Below are 24,284 nucleotides of genomic sequence, written 5' to 3' on the forward strand. Positions count from 1 at the left end.
GGACTAAATAAATCAGTGTAGACGGTGTAGTTAATCACGCCAAGGATAGGCCCAATAGTTGTAAATTTTAATCGTATTGGTAATAACGCTCAAAGCCATTTTAGATTTATTATCTTTTTGTAAGAAATGGTACTAAGTATGGTTATATTTCCATTACATCATTGTGATGTAAGGAAGATAACTTAGTGCAGTATATTGTTTTTTTTTATTTTAATTCTGAAATTTCATCAAAATTATAAAAGAATTGGACAATAGATTTATAAAGAACTAGAAAATATATAATTTTTTTCGATCAGTCTTGTTTTATTTAAAATGATTTAACATAAAATTTAAATGTTAAAATTGACATTAATCATTAAATTAAACATGATAATGTATATAAATAGATTAATCATCATATTTGTATTATATACATTTTATTATAATAATAATGAGTGATGATGAAATATTATAATAAAAATAATGAATTAAATTATTTAAATTTATACTTATGGAAATATTTATAATTTAATATTAAGTTTACATTTATTTATTTTTGAATGTATAAATTGGCTTGTAAAATTGAAAAAAATGGGCCTTGCTGCATTAAGTATAAAGCTCTATTTATTTAAATAGTTTTTTCTCTTACTATGCAATTATATTACATAATTTTATAATTTTTTTGTTTATAGCATCATATATTACTCTACTATACAGTATATATATAATTTAAGTATAGTAAATTAATTTATGAAATTTTAAATTTTTATTATTCATCAATATATATTATTCAATATTATATTTTCCCATATTTATCGATGATAAATAAATTAATGTATTTATTATTTACCATTCTATAGCAAAATATATTCCACAAACATTGATTTAATTTAAAACGTTAAATATTATTTAGAAGGTAATTACTTACTTAAATGGTACTTCTTTTGTCTGCAGTGATTCTGTATACTTCAATATTGATACATATAGTAACGATGCATACAATATTTTGGAAAATTTCATCGTCCTAAGATAATAAGTAAAAACAAATATTAATTTACAGATCAGTTGTGTATAATACTTGGCTATTAATTAAGTTTTTGGTGTAACGAATATCTACATTACATTATTGTGATATGTGTGAAATACTTCGTTTTTATAGACCAATCACGTTTATATATTATACCAATTATTAATACATATTATATACACAGCCAGACGTATTCAAATTATCAGTTATCGATAAATTATTATACATAAAAATTGTTCAAAATTCATAGAAATAGCTAGAGCTTTTATCAAGCGTGTTATCTATCACCACATGCAGAATATTAATAATAAATTAGAACACTTATAATATTACTTTATTAGTATGGTTATAAAACAAAAGTATTTTATTTTAATCAATTGGCTGCTAAAACCTCATACAGTAGTATTTATAGGTACACAATTTAGCAAATAATTAATATTTGGTCGATTTTGATCTAAATCGGTCAATTTTATCGAACTAGATTAATTACAATACAACTTACACTAGCGTTTTGTATGTCTACAACTATACATTTGTTTGATTATATTTTTTTTTATAATATCTAATCGTTAATACTGCACAGCAATTATTATTGAATAATCTAATGGGGACACGACCAATAGATTATTCACTGAGGTTATTATTCGTATTAGTTTACATAGAAAAACCATAACATGCCATCCGTACGTCATATTTGAAAAAATTAATTTGCGTAATGAAAGTTATATTATTACTAAAAAAACATATCAATGTATGTTATTAAGATTTATAATAAATTACATTTACTTGTGATTTATAAATTTCTAATAATATATAATATTATTATTTATTATATTTTATATTTTATGATTTACTTTTGATTAAAATTATGAATAATCCTACTAGTTGTGAGTGTTGTGACTAATTATTCGATAAAGAGTACACAATTTAAGTTTATACTTTAAAATATTGTTTATTTTTTTTTTTTTTTTTTTTAATTCACTTAACATTGCTTATAAGTACAGATTATCGGAAAAATACAATATATCAATATTATCATGTCATATTCATGAGCATTTCTCTCTGTATCATATATTTTCTCTTGACAACCATTTCTCTTTAAATCCAAATTATTTTTTATTTTTTAATATATTACCTTCTCATCATTCTACATACAAATTATATTTAAGAAAAAAAGTTGAACAAGTGTGTACCACTATGCTGTAAATTAGGTTTCGAGTGGATCACTGTAATTTATGTGTTAAATTTGATTTGATGACACATTTGATACAAAAACGATTGTGATCGGAGACGGTCTGTTTGTCAGCCTATGTAATTAAGTATATTTCATGCTATGTTATTGATATCGATATTAAAGTGAGGACTTATTGGTATTTATTATGATAGGTTGAATTAATTTTTTGGCGAAAACATTGCATTTATTATATTATTAGTTAATACTAAATTATATTATTGTTACTGACTTTTAGTCAGTACTACCTTACCATAAAGTAGTATGAATATTTAAGTAATCAAGTATGAAGTAATAATTTTTTTAAATTCTGTCTGGAATTATTCACAATTATATAATATAGATAAAAGCTGATATTTTATTGGTTTAATTTTCATCTGTCATTTGACCCAGTTTTTCGCTCGAACAATACACAAATCTTTATGTACTTGTCGTTTCATCGTGTTTTTAAATCACAATAGTTCACTGATTCAAAAAATATCGTCCTTTTTGTTTAAGAACGAAGCAATGTAGGAAGTGTAAGAATAATGCATTCGGAATGAGCAACGTTCATATTATGACGTATAACGTATTATAAAAAGAGAAAAAAAGAATCCTTTGAAACCGACCACACTTCGTGCGCTTTCATTGCTCATTACATCCACCGAAAGCCCGTAAATACTATACCGGTGGCCATTTTCTAGAATTTTTACACAGATGCACAATAAAGGACTTTTGATGTGCTTGTTTTTATTTAATTTTTTTTTTCGTTAATAACCGTCACTCTTCACACGCGAATGCAAATGTGCACATTTTTTTTCATAATGATTCATAATATATATCACATACTTTATATATATATATGTAATAGCATCGCTCGAAGAACAGCGGTTGAGGTTAAACATATTTCTTATATACTTAGAATACTCTAAATAATACCTACACTATACAACCACTGTAGTTACAATTACTATATTGTAATAAAATATTTGGTCTACGAAGCTCGTGATGTAACCATATTCCCATAAATTGAGGTTCGTAAATACGACTACGATCAGTTAATATTAATTTTTAAAATTTAAATATGAAAAATAAAAAAGCCATTCGCAATTATTTATCTTTAATATTATATATGTATATGTGTATATAGTAGCTGCTGTTAATACGAATTATTCTAATAATATCAGCCACCATTATTGCTTGCTCGATAAAAATAAGCAAATAAAATTTATATACACAGTTATTGCCAAATGGCTCTTTCAAATCCTTAATTGCTGTGCAAAATTTTTAATTTTGATTTATAATAAAATATTAAGTATTACAACTACAACTGTAAATTAATCATAACAAAACTATTTAACTGTTCTATACTGTGAGAGAAACTTTTATTTTAGATTCGGTATTAATCTTACAAAGTTTTTTTTTTTTAATTTTTATAATTTTGTCTGACATTTTGTTGTAATGCAGAATGTTTGTTTCAATTCAAAAATTTAAATTTCTATCTTTGCGGGTTGTTAATGGTGGATAATGTAATCTAATTTGTAAAGTTTAGTTGGTTTTTATGTATTAATAATTGAAAATTTGAAGTACATTTTTAATAATAGAGAAAAAACTGAAATCAGATTGTTAAACGACTTGAGTATTTCCCCAATACCAGTTGTAAATTTGTTTTTACGTTTCAATTCAAAAATAAATATTTGAGGTTTCATAAGTTCCATATATTGTTGCATCAGTTTGAAAATATCAAAAATAAATAGTTACAAATATTGTTTTTAGGCGTTTGGATTCCAAGATTTGATATATTTCATTAACATTACAAAATTGACTGGTCCTTGGTTGAAATTCTAAAGGATAATTAAATTAAATTAAACAGAATTTAGTGACAGAAGAACAAAAATAATTACGTTCGATTTCTTTGTAGGAATTCTGAAAAAAATGATAGGAATATAACGTAAACTATCACAATAAATAGACTCTGAGAATAAGTATAGATATAGTCTATATTAACCTAAACAAGATGTTTACATACTAATTATAAATGTTACTGAATATTAATTTTACAGACATTTAAAATAAGAGTCTACAAATCCCTGTCATTTTAGCTATCCTATTTCCTTTTATATTTTACGTTTCATTTTCAATGAGTTACAGAATTCAAGAGGGAATTAAAGTCATATATGCAGTACATTTTATCTTCCACATATACTTAATCTTCATTAATTACTTAATTTAAGTATTTGAATTCTATCAGATATTTCTGTTAGCAGATGATAATTTAAAATAAAAATAAAATAACACTTATATGATGTTGTATTATTATAATCAGACCTTAAATAAATATACAAATGTATAACTAATGTATATTGATTCAGTAAATAAACAAATTGTTACTTTTATGAATTTCAAAAGATTATTAATATACATTATTAATTGATTGTAAACATTGTATTAATATTGCTAATTTTAAGTTTAATCATTATAATTTTTAAATAAACATGTAATAAAAACAAATCATTAAATCGCATATTATATTATTATACATTTACATAAATGCATGATCAGTATTATATTAATTGCTGTCTGCTTATAATGCTTATCAATGTTCGCATTAATAATACAGTTTAAGTATGATTAGTTTATGAATTATAACACTAAATGATTTAAATATCGGTTATTATATGTTATAAGTAGTTCGAATTCGGTTTAATTAGACAGACGTTTTTGATTATGTTCTATTACAAATAACATTTAGAACTATACAAACCCGAAATAAAACAGTATTACGGACTAAAAAACATACGAATACGGGAAATGTATGAAATATATATTTCAATATAATTTTTTAAATAGGTATTGCTTATTCGAGTACTTACTACAATATATTATACAATATTCAATATAACTTGTAATTGTATGCTCATACCGATAACTGAGCACTAAAACGATTTTTTTTTTGTTTCTGCACTTTAGAACATGTTACACAGAAGGAAAGAAACAATATACCACGTTTCCATTAGACAGTGGCGGATTGCGGTTCTGAAACATTTTAATAAAATCGACGATAAATTTTGTACTTCTGAAGATATACATGTTAATACAATAACTGTACTCGCAGTGTAAAATAAAAGTGTCTACCTAGCCGGATTTAGAAGCCATTCAAAAAAACGGCGTGAATATAATATTATGCTTCCAATGCTCATTTTATCCATTGAGTCAACGCCCAAACGACTGTTTTCATTGAAATTGTTTCCAAAACGTTAAAAAATGCATTAAACATTGTATCGTTAAACGTGCGTGTATACATTATGTTTGCATATATTCCATTTGCAGCAGAGAACGGTTTGGATAAAAGAGAACTCAGTGGCAATATGTATAAAAACTCTTTGTGTTCGCTGTTCACGTTATAATGAACTTTTGAAATATTTTATACACGACGTGTGTACTGATATATGTACTCGTATTCAGTGTACTTAGAACGACATACAAAGTTTAACTGTTTTCGACATCATAACTGATTTCGCTTTCTGCCTTATAATTAATATTTTTTTTTGTTTTTCGATTACAAAATCCAAAAAAAAAAAAGTTATAAAAAAACTGAGCAAAATTAATTGGATCTCAATTGTTATTATAAAATGTTCCTGATTCTATAGTTGTGTTTACTAGCCTTTGATATTATTGTACATTACCGTACTATAATTATTATTTGTTATTGGAAATAATTATTATTAACCGTACTCTAAACTTTATGACTAGATACTTCCTAAATATTTCATTATTTCAAATGATAATTTATTGCTAATTTAATTAAATATATGATATCTGACAATAATAATATACCTTATTGATATAACTGTGTATTAAGAATTTTTTATAATTATTTGCTTTCAATAATTTATCGACATTTTCCATTATAATTATAATTTATCTTAATTAATTGATAACTTGTCCCTCAAAACCTCAAGACTTCTGGGAATATGCATGTATATTTAATAAATATTAATTTATGAAGGTTAATATTGTTTCATTTTTCTATTATTTTTGCGTACGGCTGCCAAGGTGTCTAGTTCGCTCTTTTTTTAGACACTTAAATATGAAAACTTCATTATCACACCTTGTAAAAAAAAAAAATCCGGTATACAAGTTCAATACAGTTTACTGTCAACAGTATAGTACTACTATGTCTCATCAATGAAGTACTTAAATTATTAAATACTGTACTTAAAGAAAACCAGTTACAAAGAATATAATATAGTAAACAATTTTCTACTGAATGTATAAAATAATTAAACATAATATAATGTATTACATTTGCTTTTATTCTTCCACACAAATGTCAGCTATCAATTTATAGTTACTACTTGGTACTTAGTCAGTTATAAATAACTATTATTTATTTAATATTAGGTTGGTGTGTACATTTTATTTGATGAATCTCATTTTTAATAACGATATTGATTATTACAATGTAAAGAATGCATAAAATATGTTATAAGTATAGTACCTGAATAATATCTATCTGTAATATTTATTTATAATGCTATTACAAATTATAAATGTATAATAATAAATTTACTATTAATTATGAATACATACAAATTATTTTGCTTGATCAACGACGATAGATTTAGTAAAGATTTTTTTTTTTAATAATATAATATGGTATCCATTACATTCTTTTTGGATTTATCAAAACTTCTTATAAATAAAAATAAATATTAAAAAAAACCTTTATATCTCTAGCCATTATAATCAACAAAATTAACGCGTGGGAGTAAAACAAATATTTGTAATGTTGAAGAGTAACCGAATGACTCATAACGAGCATTGTTAAGTAGGTAGGCATTTTCAAAAACTGGTAAAAAAATGTCAAAACAAATTACTACTTGAAAAATATACTCCTAATAGTTTTCTTTGTTAAAGAAATATAAATGAAAACATAAAAGTCCATAACAAAAGTATAAAAATAATACCTATATAAAAACATGCATAGATCGGTTCTGAATCTAAAGTAAAAAAATTTAAATATCTGATACAGTTTTATTGTTTTAATTATGTGAACATTTTTAATATAAAATTATAGTATTAAACAAATCGTTTTGTTAAAATGTATATCTCAATGTATTATGAGTGAAGTGAGAGTAATTTATTATTGGTGTTACAATTATATTGTGTTTTTTTTTTTTGTCAGTTATCACAAGGTTTAAAAATGCCTAAATTAAATTTCATACTATTATATATATATATATATATAAGTACAGATTTTGGAATTTAACAAAGCTTGAATTTAAACAAGTTAGTTTTTAATTCTCCTGTAACTAAAAAATTAATTTATAAAACCGTAAAAAAAAATGAGTAAATTGTATTAGTACAACACATTAGTTATTAATAAATATGATTTTGATTATAACAATATAAGAAGTAATAATTTTAATAATTTTACAATAATTTAAACAAGTCATTTGTTATAGATACATTAAACAAGTTTTGAAACCTTATAGACTTAATATAACACATTAAAAACTTGGTAGAATAGTATTTTTTTGGTTAAATTTGTTTATAAAATATACAACTTTGATTTTTTTCCCAAATTATCAATACATTTGCTAGTGGTTTGCATAAAATACGATTTTAGGTGAGAAACAACACTGATGATTTCATAGTTAATAAGGAAAACATTATTATTATCAAACTGTTTAATAATATAAAAAATAACATTAAGCATTTAATGTTATTTAAAAAAAAAGTACTGAAGTAAGCAAATTACAATTTTTTTAACATAATTTAATTTTAAGTACCCAGTTCAATGTTCTACCTCTCCACTTCATTTTTTTCATTTGTAACTATAAATTTGATATTCTAGCAGATCTGCCGATTACAGTAACTTCAATCATCTCGGAATGAATATAATAATCTAAGATCTGAATTATTTTGTTTGATAACATACCTATTTGGTATAAATAATGAAACATAAAATGGTCGTCAGTTTAAAATAATCTGTCCTTCTTCATAATATAATATACCTATACAAACATATAACAAAAATATCTTATGTAACATCATAAATTATTGGAGCATCAGATTACAAGTGATAATAAATAATACAATGTTTATTATTTTTATTTAATACGGAAGTGTTCTTAAGGATGATAAATATTTTTTGATATGTTATGATAATTTATGATAATTATAAGTACAATAATTATGTGTATAGTTTAATGTAATCTTGTACTTATAGTGTTATAGTAATGTTATTTGTTAAATATATTATTAATACGAAATATGAGTCAATCTAAATTCTAAATTGTAAAATTTAAAATAATTAGAATAATATCAATAATAATTATATTATTAATCATATTTTATAGCTTTATAGGTATTTAAATAAAACTAAATAAATATGAATTATTTGTACACATAAGGTATAAACGATAGGTAAAAAAATACGCATAGTCTTAAATTACAATCGTTTTTGAATGTTAAAATTAATATATCTCCATTCCACGCGTTATTTTCATATAGTAATTGACAATTATATTTATTTGAAATTATAGAGCGAAGATATTTTATATTGCTCTAAAAAACCACCATTGTATATTTTTAATTATTATTTGAGTAAACCGACTGTTATTTTCTTGTATACTTTATTCAGTATTTACAATTTATAATGCTGTTATGAATTAAAATCATAATTGACAAAATATTGAAATTTGTTATTTTATAATATACTATATTATAATGAGTTTGTTCTTAAATAATAGTTCCCATTGTTTATCATACAATTAAAAACTAAAACTATTGCATTTATATGAATATCTGATTTTTAAAATCTCTTAATCTCTTATTCTTATTATAATATAATAAGTAATTACATATAAGTAAACACATTTTTATTATTTATACTAAATAAAATCTTATTAATTACTTATTTAATGATTTATATGCCGTGGGTAGGTATATGCTTGATGTAAAAATATTTAACTTAGGTTATTTATTTATTTTTTTTTTATTTTTTTATATTTTATCGAAAAATAATTTATAGAAGTGATTATGATTAAATTATTTAATTAAATAATGACATTTAGTCTTTAGGATAAAAAAATAAACATGTTTTTTATACTTCAAAATACAGACATAACAACTGTAGATAATATGATATCCGTTAAAATTATAATTGTTGGATAATTAAATGTGCATATAGTATAGTTATTTGAGTTTCGGAAATCCAAAAATTAAAAATCAGACTTAATAGCTAATGAAACCTTCTCATCTTAGTCTCGCTCAAAAATAAACTTAACAACATAATCAGAAACAGAAACATTTAACCTTATTAAAAGCAAAAAATGGCAAAACAATATTGAAACAGCTTATCTCGCTCTAACAAACTTAGAAATGTAAAATTTAACATTAAAAAACGGAAATATAATTCTGATATTAAAATAACAGATGAAGTAATAATCATTCTAAAAAGAATAGTTACACTACTCATCTAACTCAATCATATCACATCAATCAAGGAACTTAAACAAGAATTATGTGAATAAAACATTATATATTCTAACAGATAGTGATCGGCTGCCTTAATACATATAAACATGGACCATTTTCAACAATCCATCTTCACTAAAACAAGAGCTCTATAATAATAAAGAAAATACTAAAAACTATTTATATATTTTTTTCCAAAATAAACTTTAGCCAAACATTGTCATATTTGAAATTAAACTTCAGATTTTATAAATTGTATTAAATTTAAGAACAAGTAAGCTAATAACCAACGACGTCGGAGCCTTAAAAAATAATAGTAATAATAATAAAAGTTTAACTGTTAATCCACAATATTATGATAATTCTATAATTTCCATCTTTTATCCATAGAATAAATGTTTCTTTATAAGAATTTCAACTTTTGATTGAATAGTCATCAAATGAAACTGACTATAAGTTAAATAATTTACGTAGTGTAAGGCAGAGGTCACACAGTCGATCTTTCTAGGAATATAGGTCAAACGTTAAAAAAAATCGGATAATAATGTGGATTATTCTCAAATAATTATTCTTTAAAGATTGGACTTTTTTTTTGCTCATCAAACAAATAAATCTTCCTAAAAACCTCAATTATCCGGGATGTCGATCACCATGGAATTAAAATTTCAAATATAGCTTACTTGTATTAAAAGGTTGGTGACCCATAATGTAAGGGATTGCAGTCTTTGTGGCTGATGTTATCAACTATTAACTTACTTTATCTTTATCCTATTTTTATTATGTACCACGCCTACATCATAAAAATAAAATTCTCCTCTATAAACATATATTGAGATTCACATACAAAAATTTACATTAAAACCATTTTTTACGCTTCAAAATAGAATTATTAAACCTAATATGAGTATCAACGATAATTGTCAACCATAACAAGTTTAATTATAAAAGTGTTATAAATAATTAAGATTTAAAAATAATAGTTATTGATAATCATATATTCGCATTTATAATAATTTAAAAAGATCGCACCAGTTTAATAAGTATTAGTCTAGTATATAATTACTACCGTTTTATATTTTATGAACAATCATTATTAATTATCATCACCCTTAGAAGCTTGTAGAAAAAAATTGTAAATAACTCATTTACCCTGAAATAAAAAATCGTTAGAAAAATAAAATATTTATTCAAATGAACTTCAATTATCAAGATAAATAATCATTTATTGTGAAAAAAAAATGTTTAAAGTATATTATTACGTATTATATTAAATTCATGAGAGATTTGTATTTTATGTAAAATTGTATTGCTTTTATTATCAAAGTCTTTTTTTTAAGTAGTAATTTCTCGTGGAGCATCAAGAAATATTTTATGTTAATTTTTATCTACCTATGTACGAAATGTACATTAGAGTAAAAGTAATGAGATATTTATTAATAAAGAAATCAATAGGATTAAAAAAATTGGACATAAAATGTATCGTTTATAATAATAATAATAATTATTATTATTATTATTATTACAATAGAACGTTAAATGTACATGTCTAATGTGAGAAATGTGCCAGCTTTTTGAGAAAAGTTTGTCAATTTGTCAGTGTCCGGTGTTACATAAGTCAACTATTGAAGACACATATTGTTATCTCAGTTATCTGTATCTAAACGAGCTTAATATTTGGTTTTTGCAGCCGTGTACTTTGAAAAAGCCAGTTATTTTAGTTATGCTATATTTCCTTAACAGGATTTTAATATTGTTTAAATATATCAATGAATATCACATTTAAATTGACAGTCTTGTTAATATATATATATTCGTTTTAAATTACGATATTATAAATTATTAAATGTTGATAGTGAAACGAAAGGAGCCCTTGAGAAGCAATTGCAGAACACTAAGGGCTCTGCGGAACATAGTTTAGAAATTACCCGTTTAGCTTATATGTATACAATTGCAACCATAAAAACAACTATAGAATATTAGAATTACGTAAAAATAAACACGGTCCAAAAGGAGGGGTGATTGGAAATCGCCATCCATATATCTGCCACTGACTTCGTACTCATATTTGTGGTGGTAAATACGGAATACAAATTTTTGTTTTTTAAGTGTGAGTAGGAGAAAGTTAAGGTATTGGACTAAAATGGCTGATATTCATACAATTTATTGTTTTAAGCTGAGTTTTGAAAAGTTTTACCCACCTTGTCATCACTAACCAACATACACATCGCATTCGTTGGTATACAATTGTTTTCTTAGAATTTAAGGGTACTACTAACCTTAACGTAACGGTAATGACTATCAATAATAAATATAAATGAGTAGTAAAATAAAATAAAGTGATAATACCGATATAATGTTAGGGTAGGTGTATGTTCACTTTGGCCCACGTCCATTGATCATAAATCATAACCATGATGATATACAGCATACGTACACGCGAACACAGTTTGTCTGTATTATATTGATTTTATGTTTGAAATTATCGCCCTCGTCGACAACGGTTGCAATATTATTTTTATATATATTATAATATACAAATATGATAGATTTTGTACGGAATAGTATACATCGTACGCCTGTAGTGGTGTCATTCTTTATCCTATTTTTTCGTATGACATTACATTATTATTATGTAGCAGCGTATTAAAATAGTCCTGAAAACGACGTAATCGACTATACTATTTGATTTTACGATGGTTGTGCCATAACGCCGTTATGTCCTGTCAGAACTGTTTGAATTTCATTATTTTGCAAATGCGATTTTCGCGACACGAATTTCTATTTCAAATTTTTTTTTTAAATCGCGAGTTCCCAGTCACGTATCCTCACTATATGTAGTATGGTTTATTGATTTATTTGTACACGAGTCATTCATACTGGGTAACAAATCCTAAATTAATCAACAAAAAAAATTAATTGTGTAAGTACACGATAATAGAAATAATATTGTTATATCAATCATCAAACAAGAAATAATCATATTATATTTTAATGAATATTGTTTGCTTTATTTGAAAAAAAAAAAATGTATCTCTAGTCTCATCCGGGCAAGTAAGACGTATTAGGTCGTATACAGGTGCAGCAGCTATAATGTTTCACCAATGATACATCGCTCTTGAAATACAAAGTGATGTCCATGCTTCGTTATAAATCATATGGGATTTTTACAGCGTTCTTTCTAGTTTCTTGTTTCGATGTTAAATGCCAAGTTTAAATTTAATGATTTGGCTTCTACAAATTATTTTGTCTGTCAATTTTTTTTATCTTGTATCTTGGTAAATTTTCCTTTGAAATTCCTATTGGTACAGACAATAAGTATAAATCAAAATCACGGTTAAGTGATTTTAAAATTATTTTTGAAAATAAGGAGATAAGTATGTTGCCTCCTAAACACTTTATTTTTTTTTTATATATAACTGAATAATTTTATCAAGCATTGCGAGAATAAATTATTTTATGTTCTCGCCCACTTTTCTCTGATAATATGAAAAAATATTGATAAAATACAGTAAGTAGTTATTAGTATATTGTTCATCGTACAATGTAATGCTATTTTTATTAAAAATTAAAATAAAATTCAATTTCAAAGATTTTGAAGAACAAATTACTTAGTACTGATGAAATTTTAATTGTATAGGTATTTAATAACTTAATAATAAATTAGAATAATATCCACGTGTATTTAATGGCCAAATTAGATGTATATTACAAATTCTTGTAAATATACGCATACACGCACAAACATAAATATATAATATGTATGGCACATTGGTTATTACGATAATTATGCTTATTTCTTTGAAGGCCATTGAAAATAGTTTCAACCGTACATACAGAACATCACATAAAGATTTAATAATTACAGAGCAGTAAAATTATTTACATTAAATTAATCAGTCACTTAAAATTACTGAATTAAAACTAATATATATTTTTTTTTTATTACTTCGCAATAAATTTAAAATGTTACAAAATTCGCACACGGTTTGATAGCAAACAATATTATAATATTATGTATAAATTACTGTTAATTATTTAAACATAATATTATATTCTTTGTAGTTAACACGATACGTAATTACCTAAATATGACGTTGATTATCTATAAGTATGGAGTACATTTGATGATGTTGATATAAGTATAGGTAGTATAGATATAGGTTATACATATTTAATGTTTTATTTTTAGCAATATTTATGAGTAAATGCATATTATGATGTACGCCGTAATCGTAAATATCATCTTACACTCTATGATTTTACAACCTTATTTTAAGCTATCACAATAAACGGGTATGCTAATTGTTTTATTTTGTAATATCACTATAAGCATTATTATTTTATAAATAAGGTAAAAAAAAAAACGAAGAGGTGTATTATATACTGATAGGTTATTATTTAACAAGCATTATATTTAATTTTCTTGTTGGTTTAGAATAAATCTTGAGATATGAAAAACTATTATACGCTATAAGTATTAAAACTCATCTTATTATCGTATCGTGTCACAATTTTCTCAAACTATTTTTCAAAATGTTAAATACGTATTACGAATTACTATCTTTGTCGAACTGACGTTAAACTAACTAACACCAAACAGAAATAATATACTCTCTCACTTCTCTAAGAAACCATATTTAAAAAAATAAATAAAAATAAATACATCAAAAGGCCAACAAAATCTAAAAATGTATAATATACTTATTCTATTAAAATGTAACCCATAAGTCTTTTATCGTTCCTCTTGAGCCACTATGTTATAAAATAAGTATGAATTAAACAAAAATGTTATTGTTTTTACTATTTCTTTCATATTAGTTTATTAAAGTGAAAAGTAAGCAACGAATTCATTTAAATATATACCATATGGTTGGTTCACGGGTAAAAGGGAATACTTAATTAAATTTAAACCATTTTATTTTTATTGCTTTATTTTGTAAAAAAAAAAATGTTCAGCGTAGTTTTTTTACTAAAATATAAGTGACTGATGTATTGTTTTTCAACTTAAATTAGCAGTAATGAATGAAAAATCCATTACAGTAAATATAGAAATGAGACGTTTCTTTCGTTTCCTGAAAAGTAGTAATTTTGACCTATTTAAATATTTCGTTATTTCGTTTCACCCGCAACAAAATATATTATAGTTTTAAATATGTCGTTTAACAATTTTGTACTATTATTGACGGTCACATAATAGCAATAATAATAAATCAATGTTAATTGGAGTTATAATAGTTATTAGTTATCTATTGGACAATTCGAAAAAATTACCATAAAAATTATTAGCTTTATTCTATTAAAATGCATTGAAAAAGAGTGTTGGATGAAACACGTAATTTTATATGGATTTATGAACTCGAATAACTGAATAATCATATTTAATAATTAATACATACCTCAGAAGAGAATTGTTTTGCTATACAGATGGGCAAATAATATGAATATTTAATTGTTTGGATATCCGTATCCCTTATCGAATGTATAATGTAAACACGGACCTTTTTTTATATGAAAAATTCTGCAATATTAATTTAAAAATCGATTTGGAATATCTAATTATTGTTATTTATAACAATATATGCGCGAGGTATCCACGTGGTTACAGATATAATGATAATCTATCCACGTGGATATCACTTATTAATTGATTTATGATTTAACAAACTTCTATTAAACTGTGGTAAAAAAAAATTAAACCTACTTTATGAGCAATGTAATGTATTGAATAGCGTTTGTTATGTGAATGCATATATATAAACAAACAAAATTCCGTGGTAAATATCATAAACACATCGTATTTAAAAGCATCTATTATATTTTTAGTATGAATTTGAGAATTTAAAAAAAAAATCTAGTTTTACGATGTTTATTCGCAATAGCTAATCAATTACTTAACCACATAGTATCATAATAGTTTTCAAATTAAATTAAGTGGAAAATTATACCAACTAACTGATATTTTATCTGCATACACACCGATTATAAACACACATTATATACATACGCGCACAATTTTCATTCAACGGTACACCTAATTTGATTAAAACTTTGAAAATCTATTAATTTAATTTAAATATATAAACTCAGTGAATGTATCTACGTTTGTTACAGTATAAGAGTTTCATTATTTTTCGATGGTTACCTTATACATAGTTCCAAATTTTATAAATATAGATAGATGTCTATCTATTATACACACCTTCCTACCTATATTTTACTTATTTAATTTACAGCCGTCTTAAAAGATTAAATGTTTGTTGAAAAACGTTTATTTAAAAAATAATTAAAGCAATTTTCACAACTCTAATTATATTTCTATATACTCTAACTAACATAGCTCCATCGTACATAAAGAATAATCAAGTCGCATACACTATGATTCTGCAAATGAAATACGCAAATATGTGTTGGAAACTCGACAAAAGAGTAATTACTTACAATTAGGATGACACAACAAAATACATGGTTCATTATTTCTCGTGCAATTATCTTCTATAATAAATTAATAACAATAAGAAATATTAAGCTACAACGATAAATTAAGATCTAGCTAAATATAATGTTAACCTTGAAATTAAACGTTTTTGAATAACTACTAGATGTATCATATATAAATGTATAATGCGTGAATAATAATTAAAAATATATTGAACTTATTACTATAGGTATACTTACAAAAATTGAGAGACACATTTAAGTTATAATATTATTTGTCTCTCGATACTGTATACCCATCTAATATTGTATATTAGTACTCGTATTCGATTATGGGTCGATTTCGAAACCAGTTATTTACATTTAAAAGTATTTAAGAGTTCTCACTCAATATTTATTTGCACGTAAAAGTAACTTCCAATTCATACATAATACTAGATCAAATACATCAAAACAATAATTATTTGCTTTCACATCTCATTAAATTATCCTAAGAAATCGTGTTGAAATCAAGGCTGTAACTTATTGAAATTAACTATATTTTAATATATATTATCTAAAATACTTATAGTTTAAAAAGTACAAAGAATAGCGTTGATAGAATTAAATAAAATATCGAATAAAAATTAAAAATTATACATATTATTATTGGTAATAACGTATAACGTATTATTCTGGTTATGAAAAAAAATATATCATTATTAATAGCTTACTAGGCCAAAATGCTAAAAATTATACAGCAAAATTATAAAAATTATACTTATGTACTTACAAAGTATAATTATTTAGAATTCTTTACTATCTATTATGTATAAAAAAAAACAAGTCAAGGACATTATCGCCCATACTTAATCTTTCAAAATCTGATAAAAATACTATAAACTGAATTATGAATTGTTCTTATTATCTATGAAAAGTAATAAATTACAATTATAATTTTTGGCAAACCTTTAAATTAATATTTATAAATTATAATCAATAATATTAAAATATGATATGAATTTAATATTTTTATTCAAAATAACTCAATAATATTCAACCAAGTATAAAACTAATATTTTATTTTCATTTACCACGAAGATGAAAAAATGAATAACTGTGTCTTATCAAATGAATAACTTTGATTCATCATTTATTGCAGTAAATTCTATGTAGATATTTTATTGGTTCGTAAAATATTGTATAACTATTATAATAATTTATTGTACAATTAATATAAATAACGTTTTAAATCCAATTTATTTAGACGGAATATAATTTTGTTGTGATACACGTGTGAAATACAAATTTTATAGACTGCCGATGTTGTGGTCATTTCAAAATGTATACCAATTAAAAATACATTATGCAAATACTTTAATATATATATATATATTAGATTATATTTATTATTTATACATTATTATGCATATAGTATTATAGGTATACCACTTAATTTTCAATGATATTCATTTTTAATATTTTCATTATTATATATTTTTTTATTTATTTTTTATTCTGGTAAATCAATACATACCTATAAATATATCTAGTATTTTTTTATTTTATAAAGCATTGAATGCAAAACTATTATAACTGCATAGGTTAAATTAAATAGTATAATAAGATCGTGTTGTAAGATGAGACAAACTACACAGTTTAATAAGTATAAATAAAAGTTTAAAAAATTCCGTTTATAGTAAACCATAGTATTTTTATAAAAGAATACATGAGTATTATTTTTAACAATATAACACATATTTATTTTTAAGATGATCATAATATAAATTATCCAGGTATATAAATTGTTGAATTAGGGTGCAGTGGATAAAAAGAAGTTTGAATAATGCATACACCATATCAGATAAGCTAAGCTAAGAAAACATTAATAGCAATAAGAAAAAATTAAGATCAACAAAATACGTAGTTGTATGAATGAAAAAATAATATTAATAAAAAGAACAATTTTGAAAAATAAATAAAATACCTATAGGAAGAAAAACAACTAGTGCAACGCAGATAAAAATGCAAACAATACATTCATCGTTCCACTCAGAATCTAAAATTAAACGGGTATATTTAATATATACATGGGTAAATTATTAAATAATAGTACAATTTTATAGAGACATTTAATTTAATGTATTATAATAGGTGGCTTATTTAAAATTAAAAAAAAACACGTACGGCCTAATAATAATAGTCTTCTGTAGAATTAATAACAATTTACATTTCAAATGTCTTGAAAGAGAGGGAATAAATTCTAACATATTATATAATAAACGGTATTCATTAATAACAGTAATAGTAAATACCCACAAAAAAAAATACTGAAGGTCAGACACCGAATATAAGCATAAAGAACAAAATATATATATATATTATAAAATTGTATTAAAAAATATTGTTATAACAAATTATCATACTACCAATAATAATAATACAATTATCAGTTGGTCTCAACTATATAAACAATATTTTATAACTTTTGATAATATTAATTTAATCTATTACCAAAACAGTGTAAAAAATAAACAAAGAAAGTATTTTATATTAATTATTATCGTAATCAATAGAATATTAATTACTATAAAGTACAACGATTATTATTACTTTATAACATAAAATGGAAATAATTAAATAATAACTATAAAATAATAGTACCTATGTTTGTTTATTACTGTATAATATATATTTTAATAAACATTATGTAGAAATTATTAGAATCAAAAAAAACATATTTTCATCAAGAAGACATGTATAACTTACGTCGAAACATACATATATTGATAATATAGAACAGGTTTTAGTACTTATGGCATGATGATCAGAATGTATAAAATCGAACAAGCCTTTTGTTTTATTTTTTATTTCACCATTACAATAGTAATTTTAAATATTTAAACATTTCATGCTGCATTATTCATTATATTATATAATTTCATCAATTACTTATTAAAATACAAGTAATACCATAACCTACGTGGTAGTAATATTATAACTTACTAATGTTTTAGTTTTTCACACGTGTTACACGATCACGCACACATGTTTATGTGAAATCCTGACAACAAAATATCAACATGTGTCTTTTGATACAAAACAATATGAAATATAAACATAACTATAATAAATTATACGAATTGCTTTGATAATAACTATTTGTTAACTTTTAAGCATATATTGTTTTTAAATCATACATTTTTCTTGTGGGGAAATAACAATGTACACCTATTTCTCGAATGTTCTTAACTACTCGTTTATCAGCTAAATATGTTTCTTTTATATTATACTCAACTACTGAATATTGACTTTATGTCACAGGAGTTTTATTTTTTCTATAGTGATACTTTTTTTTTTATTACATAGGTATAAAGTCATCTATAATTCTTGTATTCGAGTTAGTGTTGAGCTATTAAAGAAAATTACTTTCTAATTTAAAAATAACATAATTAAATGCATTTGAAAAGACATTTACACAAGGGGTGGATATAAAAATGCGTTTTTATTATTTGAGATATTCAAATTCTAAGTATCGTCGACAAAATTACTACTGTAGTTATAGTAGTATATACTACTAGTTATAAAGTACTGAAAGTATTAAAAAAAAAAAAAAAAATGTGTCTACAGTTACTGAATATTGTAAATAATATATTTTCTACTTAACGGTAGTCGGTGTAGATTGAATTTCTCGTCACGTATAAATTCGATTTTTATTATTATTAAATATAAGACCCCGTTACCATTCGCTGTATTAAACAAATAAAATAGGAAAAACAATTTTTGAATTCAACGTACCTTTCACGTTCTGTTTTCGACTCCTTAATCTGCAAACCCGCAAACGTCGAATTTTACATACACGCGATCTCGTTCGAACGATGTGTGCCGTCTGGTATAATCAGACAACGTCGATGATGTGCTCTATACCAACGGATGTGTAAATTAAAACGCCGCAAAATGGAATTATTTTATAAGCCGAAAAAAAAAACGATTAGACAAATAGAATAGATGCCTCTGGTCGTATCGTGTTTATTATTGATACGAATCCTAATCGAACTATTTTATGATATCGTTGTCTTACTATTGCGGTGGCTCAACAAATTATCGATGCACCGTGAACGAGCAACGGCTAAGCGGGCACTGCGTGGACGATATATTTCATGTTGAAAACACGTTACACATCGACGAATGGTTCACAGACCGACAAACCGCTGGGGTGTTGTGATTTGGTTTTTTTTTTCGATGGTAGTGGTAAAATCACTGTGACGTAGCACCACGGCAATATTATATTGTATGCACGTGAGAATATCAATAGTGCAGGTAGGTGCCTACAGCGATGCGCACACGCGTAGGTAAAACAACAATAATGATATATTGTAACATAATCGTAAAAAAATTAGGTTCTCGATTCGTTGGTTTGCAAAATTAAATGTTATTTCTTATGTTTCCGCTCAAAAATAATCTCATAGAGATCAGACGTAGATCATTTCATTCATAATTTGTAATATTATTACGGTCTTGTGTGTATTTATTTTAGGAAGGATTCGCTTTAATCGTGCAAAATAATGTCAACAAACAAACACAATTTTTAAATGGACAGCATTTTTTTTTTATTTGGAAGCGGAGCGCTTGTGAATTTATCCCGTCCAATAAAATAAAAACAAATGGCAAATTCATCTTGTTATTGATGTTATTTTTACAAGGTTTCGTCGTGTATTTCTGGCTGAGTTAGTTATTAATACACACATTAATGTTCATTAAAAACCACACAACAATCGCTAATGAACGGGTTCAATAAATTGTAATTCAAATAACAGACGTACCTTATATAAAATCATAATACTATTCAATATACAACATACATTACAAAAATATTGAAATTGAACATCATAAATAAATAAATTGCGTGGTATTGTACGATTAAAATGTAAAAAAAAAAATTATTATTTTGTTAACTCTTATAATTTACAACTATTACTATACTCGTGGCTATTATCGCAGCTAATGATGTTTGGTTGTAATATTTGGTATTTTAATAAAATATGTAATGTACATTAATCACTAATCAATTCACTTTAAATCTCTATGCGCCGTTGAAAATCTGAAAATTTTTTTTAACAATATATATAAAGCCAGTATTTTAATACAAAAAGTTTTACTTTAGTAATTTTCACTAGGATTAACATGGCCGGTCAATATAACAAGTCTGTTCAAAACGTAGTTTTTTAAAGAAAAAAAAATGATAATTTCCAGGCTTGAAGTTTTGAAAATGTCATTAGAACTGAACATGTATGTGATTGTTGCGTGGTCGTCAAATTATGGACAGAACACGGAGACTAAGATTAAAGTATTACATAACTCGTCCAAAGAATGTGTAACCGGTGAAAATGTAACGTAAACACTACCTAGCCAACATTTCTTTGAATCCCAACGGTAATGTTTAGCGCATACAACAAAATATTATATGTTTGAGGCCATGAGTGGGCTACAGGTAGGTATAATGAAAAAAAAATTGCTACTTTTCATGTGCAAAAAGTGAAACTGAACAAACTGCTCTAGAGTAGCTGCCGGTCCACAGAAAGATTGCAATCGAATCGTGAGTTTTAGTTTTAAACTGCTCGCCCGAAGTACAAATGCTACAGCTGTATCGCGTGCAGTATAAGCATTAAATTATATCCATATAGTTATGCGTTTTTCAATACAAAAAACACGCAGTACACGTTTTAAATTAGTTTCATTGACACCGAATCTCATAGGGTCTCTTGGTGTCATTCGACTCGTATTATCTGTCAACTATTTTGTATAGATAATAACAAAACACCAATAAAAGATATTTCCGTATACCTATGATGTGTGCGGCGAGATTAAATTTACTGTTTCATTGTTCGACAACTTCCTTTCGCAGTACATAACAGTAATAACCGGATAATTTCATAGTCTGTTGCATAACATTAAGTACAACATTATAATAATATTATGTATGTCAGAAAAATTAAACTCTTAAGAAAACGTGTTAAACTGTGTCGTACATACAGTCAGTTTCATAATATATGAATGATCAATAATCATTAATATTATATATTAATATTTTTATTCATTAATAAATAGTTGCACAGGCCATAACACTAGTATATTAGTAGATATATTATTTTCAAATAATAATAATAGAAAAAAAATGTGGATAACAATAATATAATGTTCGTATTTTTATTTAATAAAATGTTATTTACTTTAGCGTATTACAGGTATAATAATATAGTATCTGGAGCTTTGAAGGCTTATTCAATATTTCAATTCCTTTGAAACATTAAAAATATTCCATAAATTCAGTAGTATACCTATTATTTATTCAAGTTTCGACAGTGATTAAAATATTCCTTCAAGCAAATTTTTGTTAATTTATATTTATCTAAATTTAATGACTGATTCAGCATTATCCACATGCATATAATATATCACATATAGGTATATATTTTTATCGACGTTTTATGTTTCAAATTTTTTTATGATTACTAATAGTCTACATTTATGTATATAATAATTATATAGTAGGAACAATATAATTACTAGTGTCGCCACAAAAAAATCAAATGCCATTTTTAATTTTTTTTTTCATATATATATATATATATATATATATGTATAGCAAGAAACTTGTATACGTGTATTTAATCATTATATAGTACTATTCTTAATTCACCTTTATTCTTTTCAATGATGCCGCCATATCAATTTAAAACCAAATCATAGTCTCTCAATCAATGGTGTATCAATGAGGAAGGGGGAAAAAGGTCAAAAATACATTTTGTTTATAAACTTTTTTTTTTGCTATTAAAATTCTGACCATGAAAAATTTATTATATTAGTATAAATTTAAATTTAAAATACATACATGCATATTCATATATAAATAATATAAATTTATTTCAATAGGTTAAGCGCACTCAGCTATCCACATGACACATAAACACGTTCACGATACGTATTTACGTATTGATTATGTGCTAAGACATAGATACTTGAATCACCGTTAGATAATCTTGAAATAAAAAAATAAAAAATATAATATTCACAGAAACTCTAATTAACCCAAAAAAAAGTTTGATATAGCGTCTTAGAAAATAATAGATTATTTAATTAAAAGAACTGTCAATAAATTAATACTCTTTTCTAAACATTTAACGCATGAAGAAAAGAATGGAACTCCCCAATAATAATTACAAATATAACTTTTTTTCAAGACTGAATGTCTATTCTTACTTTAGAAGATTTATACTAATGACAATGTGCATAATTAACAAAAATAAAATTTCAATTGAAAAATGATTGTTTTACGTAAAACGATAACATTTTGGCTATAGACCAATAGTAACAAGTAAATACATAAATATTAATAATGAAAAATGATTTATACTTACGAATGTATTTTTTTTTTTTCATGTAACTACTCTGTTAAATATTATAAATAATAATATATTATTTATTCATAAGTACATAATATTATAATTTCAAATATTTTTTAGAATACTATTATTTCTAGTAATGAAATAATATTTATTACGCTATAAATAGCGTAATAAATATAGTTTAAGTTAAAAAAATACATATAAATACCTACTAAGTTATTTTATTTCAAATAAAATAATATGTATCATATTAAAAAGACAATTATTCGTAAACTTGGTTATTTATTTGAACATCATTATCTAATGTTATTCAACAGTATTTCCATTAAAGAATTCAAAAAACAAACGCAGAAAGATATACAGGTCAATTTAGCAAGCATGTTTATCTTTTTTTCTTCAATAATACAGTCATTCAAGATTTGATTTTTGAAAATCTTAATGATCATATCTTCAAATTCCTGACGTCTATTGTACTGCTTGAGAGTTATTTTATAAAGATGTAAACTTCTATTTTTTAAATAAAAATCTTTATTTTCATTTTAAATTATTTAATAAATAATTTTTTTTTTAATGTTACGTATCAAAATTCAAATTTTTCGAATAATTTTAAATTATTTAACGTTGTGTTGTACTAAAGGTAAATAGATCCATGATAATAGATATGGATGACACGGAGATAATAATAAATTGAATATGTTAGACGTTAGTGATTAATATTAATCTATCAAAATTTATGATTTGTTAATTGGTCTAAGTATAATAA

The 24,284-nt window shown here is 24.2% G+C and overlaps 1 protein-coding gene across 2 annotated transcripts in view; it reads right to left on the bottom strand.

The window, feature by feature from the left end:
- The window catches only part of LOC113550111 (glutamate-gated chloride channel-like), a 57,101-nt gene extending 36,823 nt beyond the window's left edge, over positions 1-20,278 (bottom strand). Inside the window, exons 1-3 of one of the 2 annotated variants that reach the window (XM_026951762.1) lie at positions 19,914-20,278; positions 5,090-5,252; positions 908-1,003 (exon numbers count right to left, since the gene is read on the bottom strand). In XM_026951762.1, the coding sequence (XP_026807563.1) occupies positions 908-999 (92 nt within the window). In that variant the 5' untranslated portion in view covers positions 1,000-1,003; positions 5,090-5,252; positions 19,914-20,278. The remainder of the gene's footprint in view (positions 1-907; positions 1,004-5,089; positions 5,253-19,913) is intronic. The other variant, XM_026951761.1, reaches the window with a different exon arrangement.
- Between the last annotated feature and the right edge of the window lie 4,006 nt (positions 20,279-24,284).

This window comes from Rhopalosiphum maidis, chromosome 1 (genome assembly GCF_003676215.2).
Source record: "Rhopalosiphum maidis isolate BTI-1 chromosome 1, ASM367621v3, whole genome shotgun sequence".
NCBI classification, from domain to species: domain Eukaryota; kingdom Metazoa; phylum Arthropoda; class Insecta; order Hemiptera; family Aphididae; genus Rhopalosiphum; species Rhopalosiphum maidis.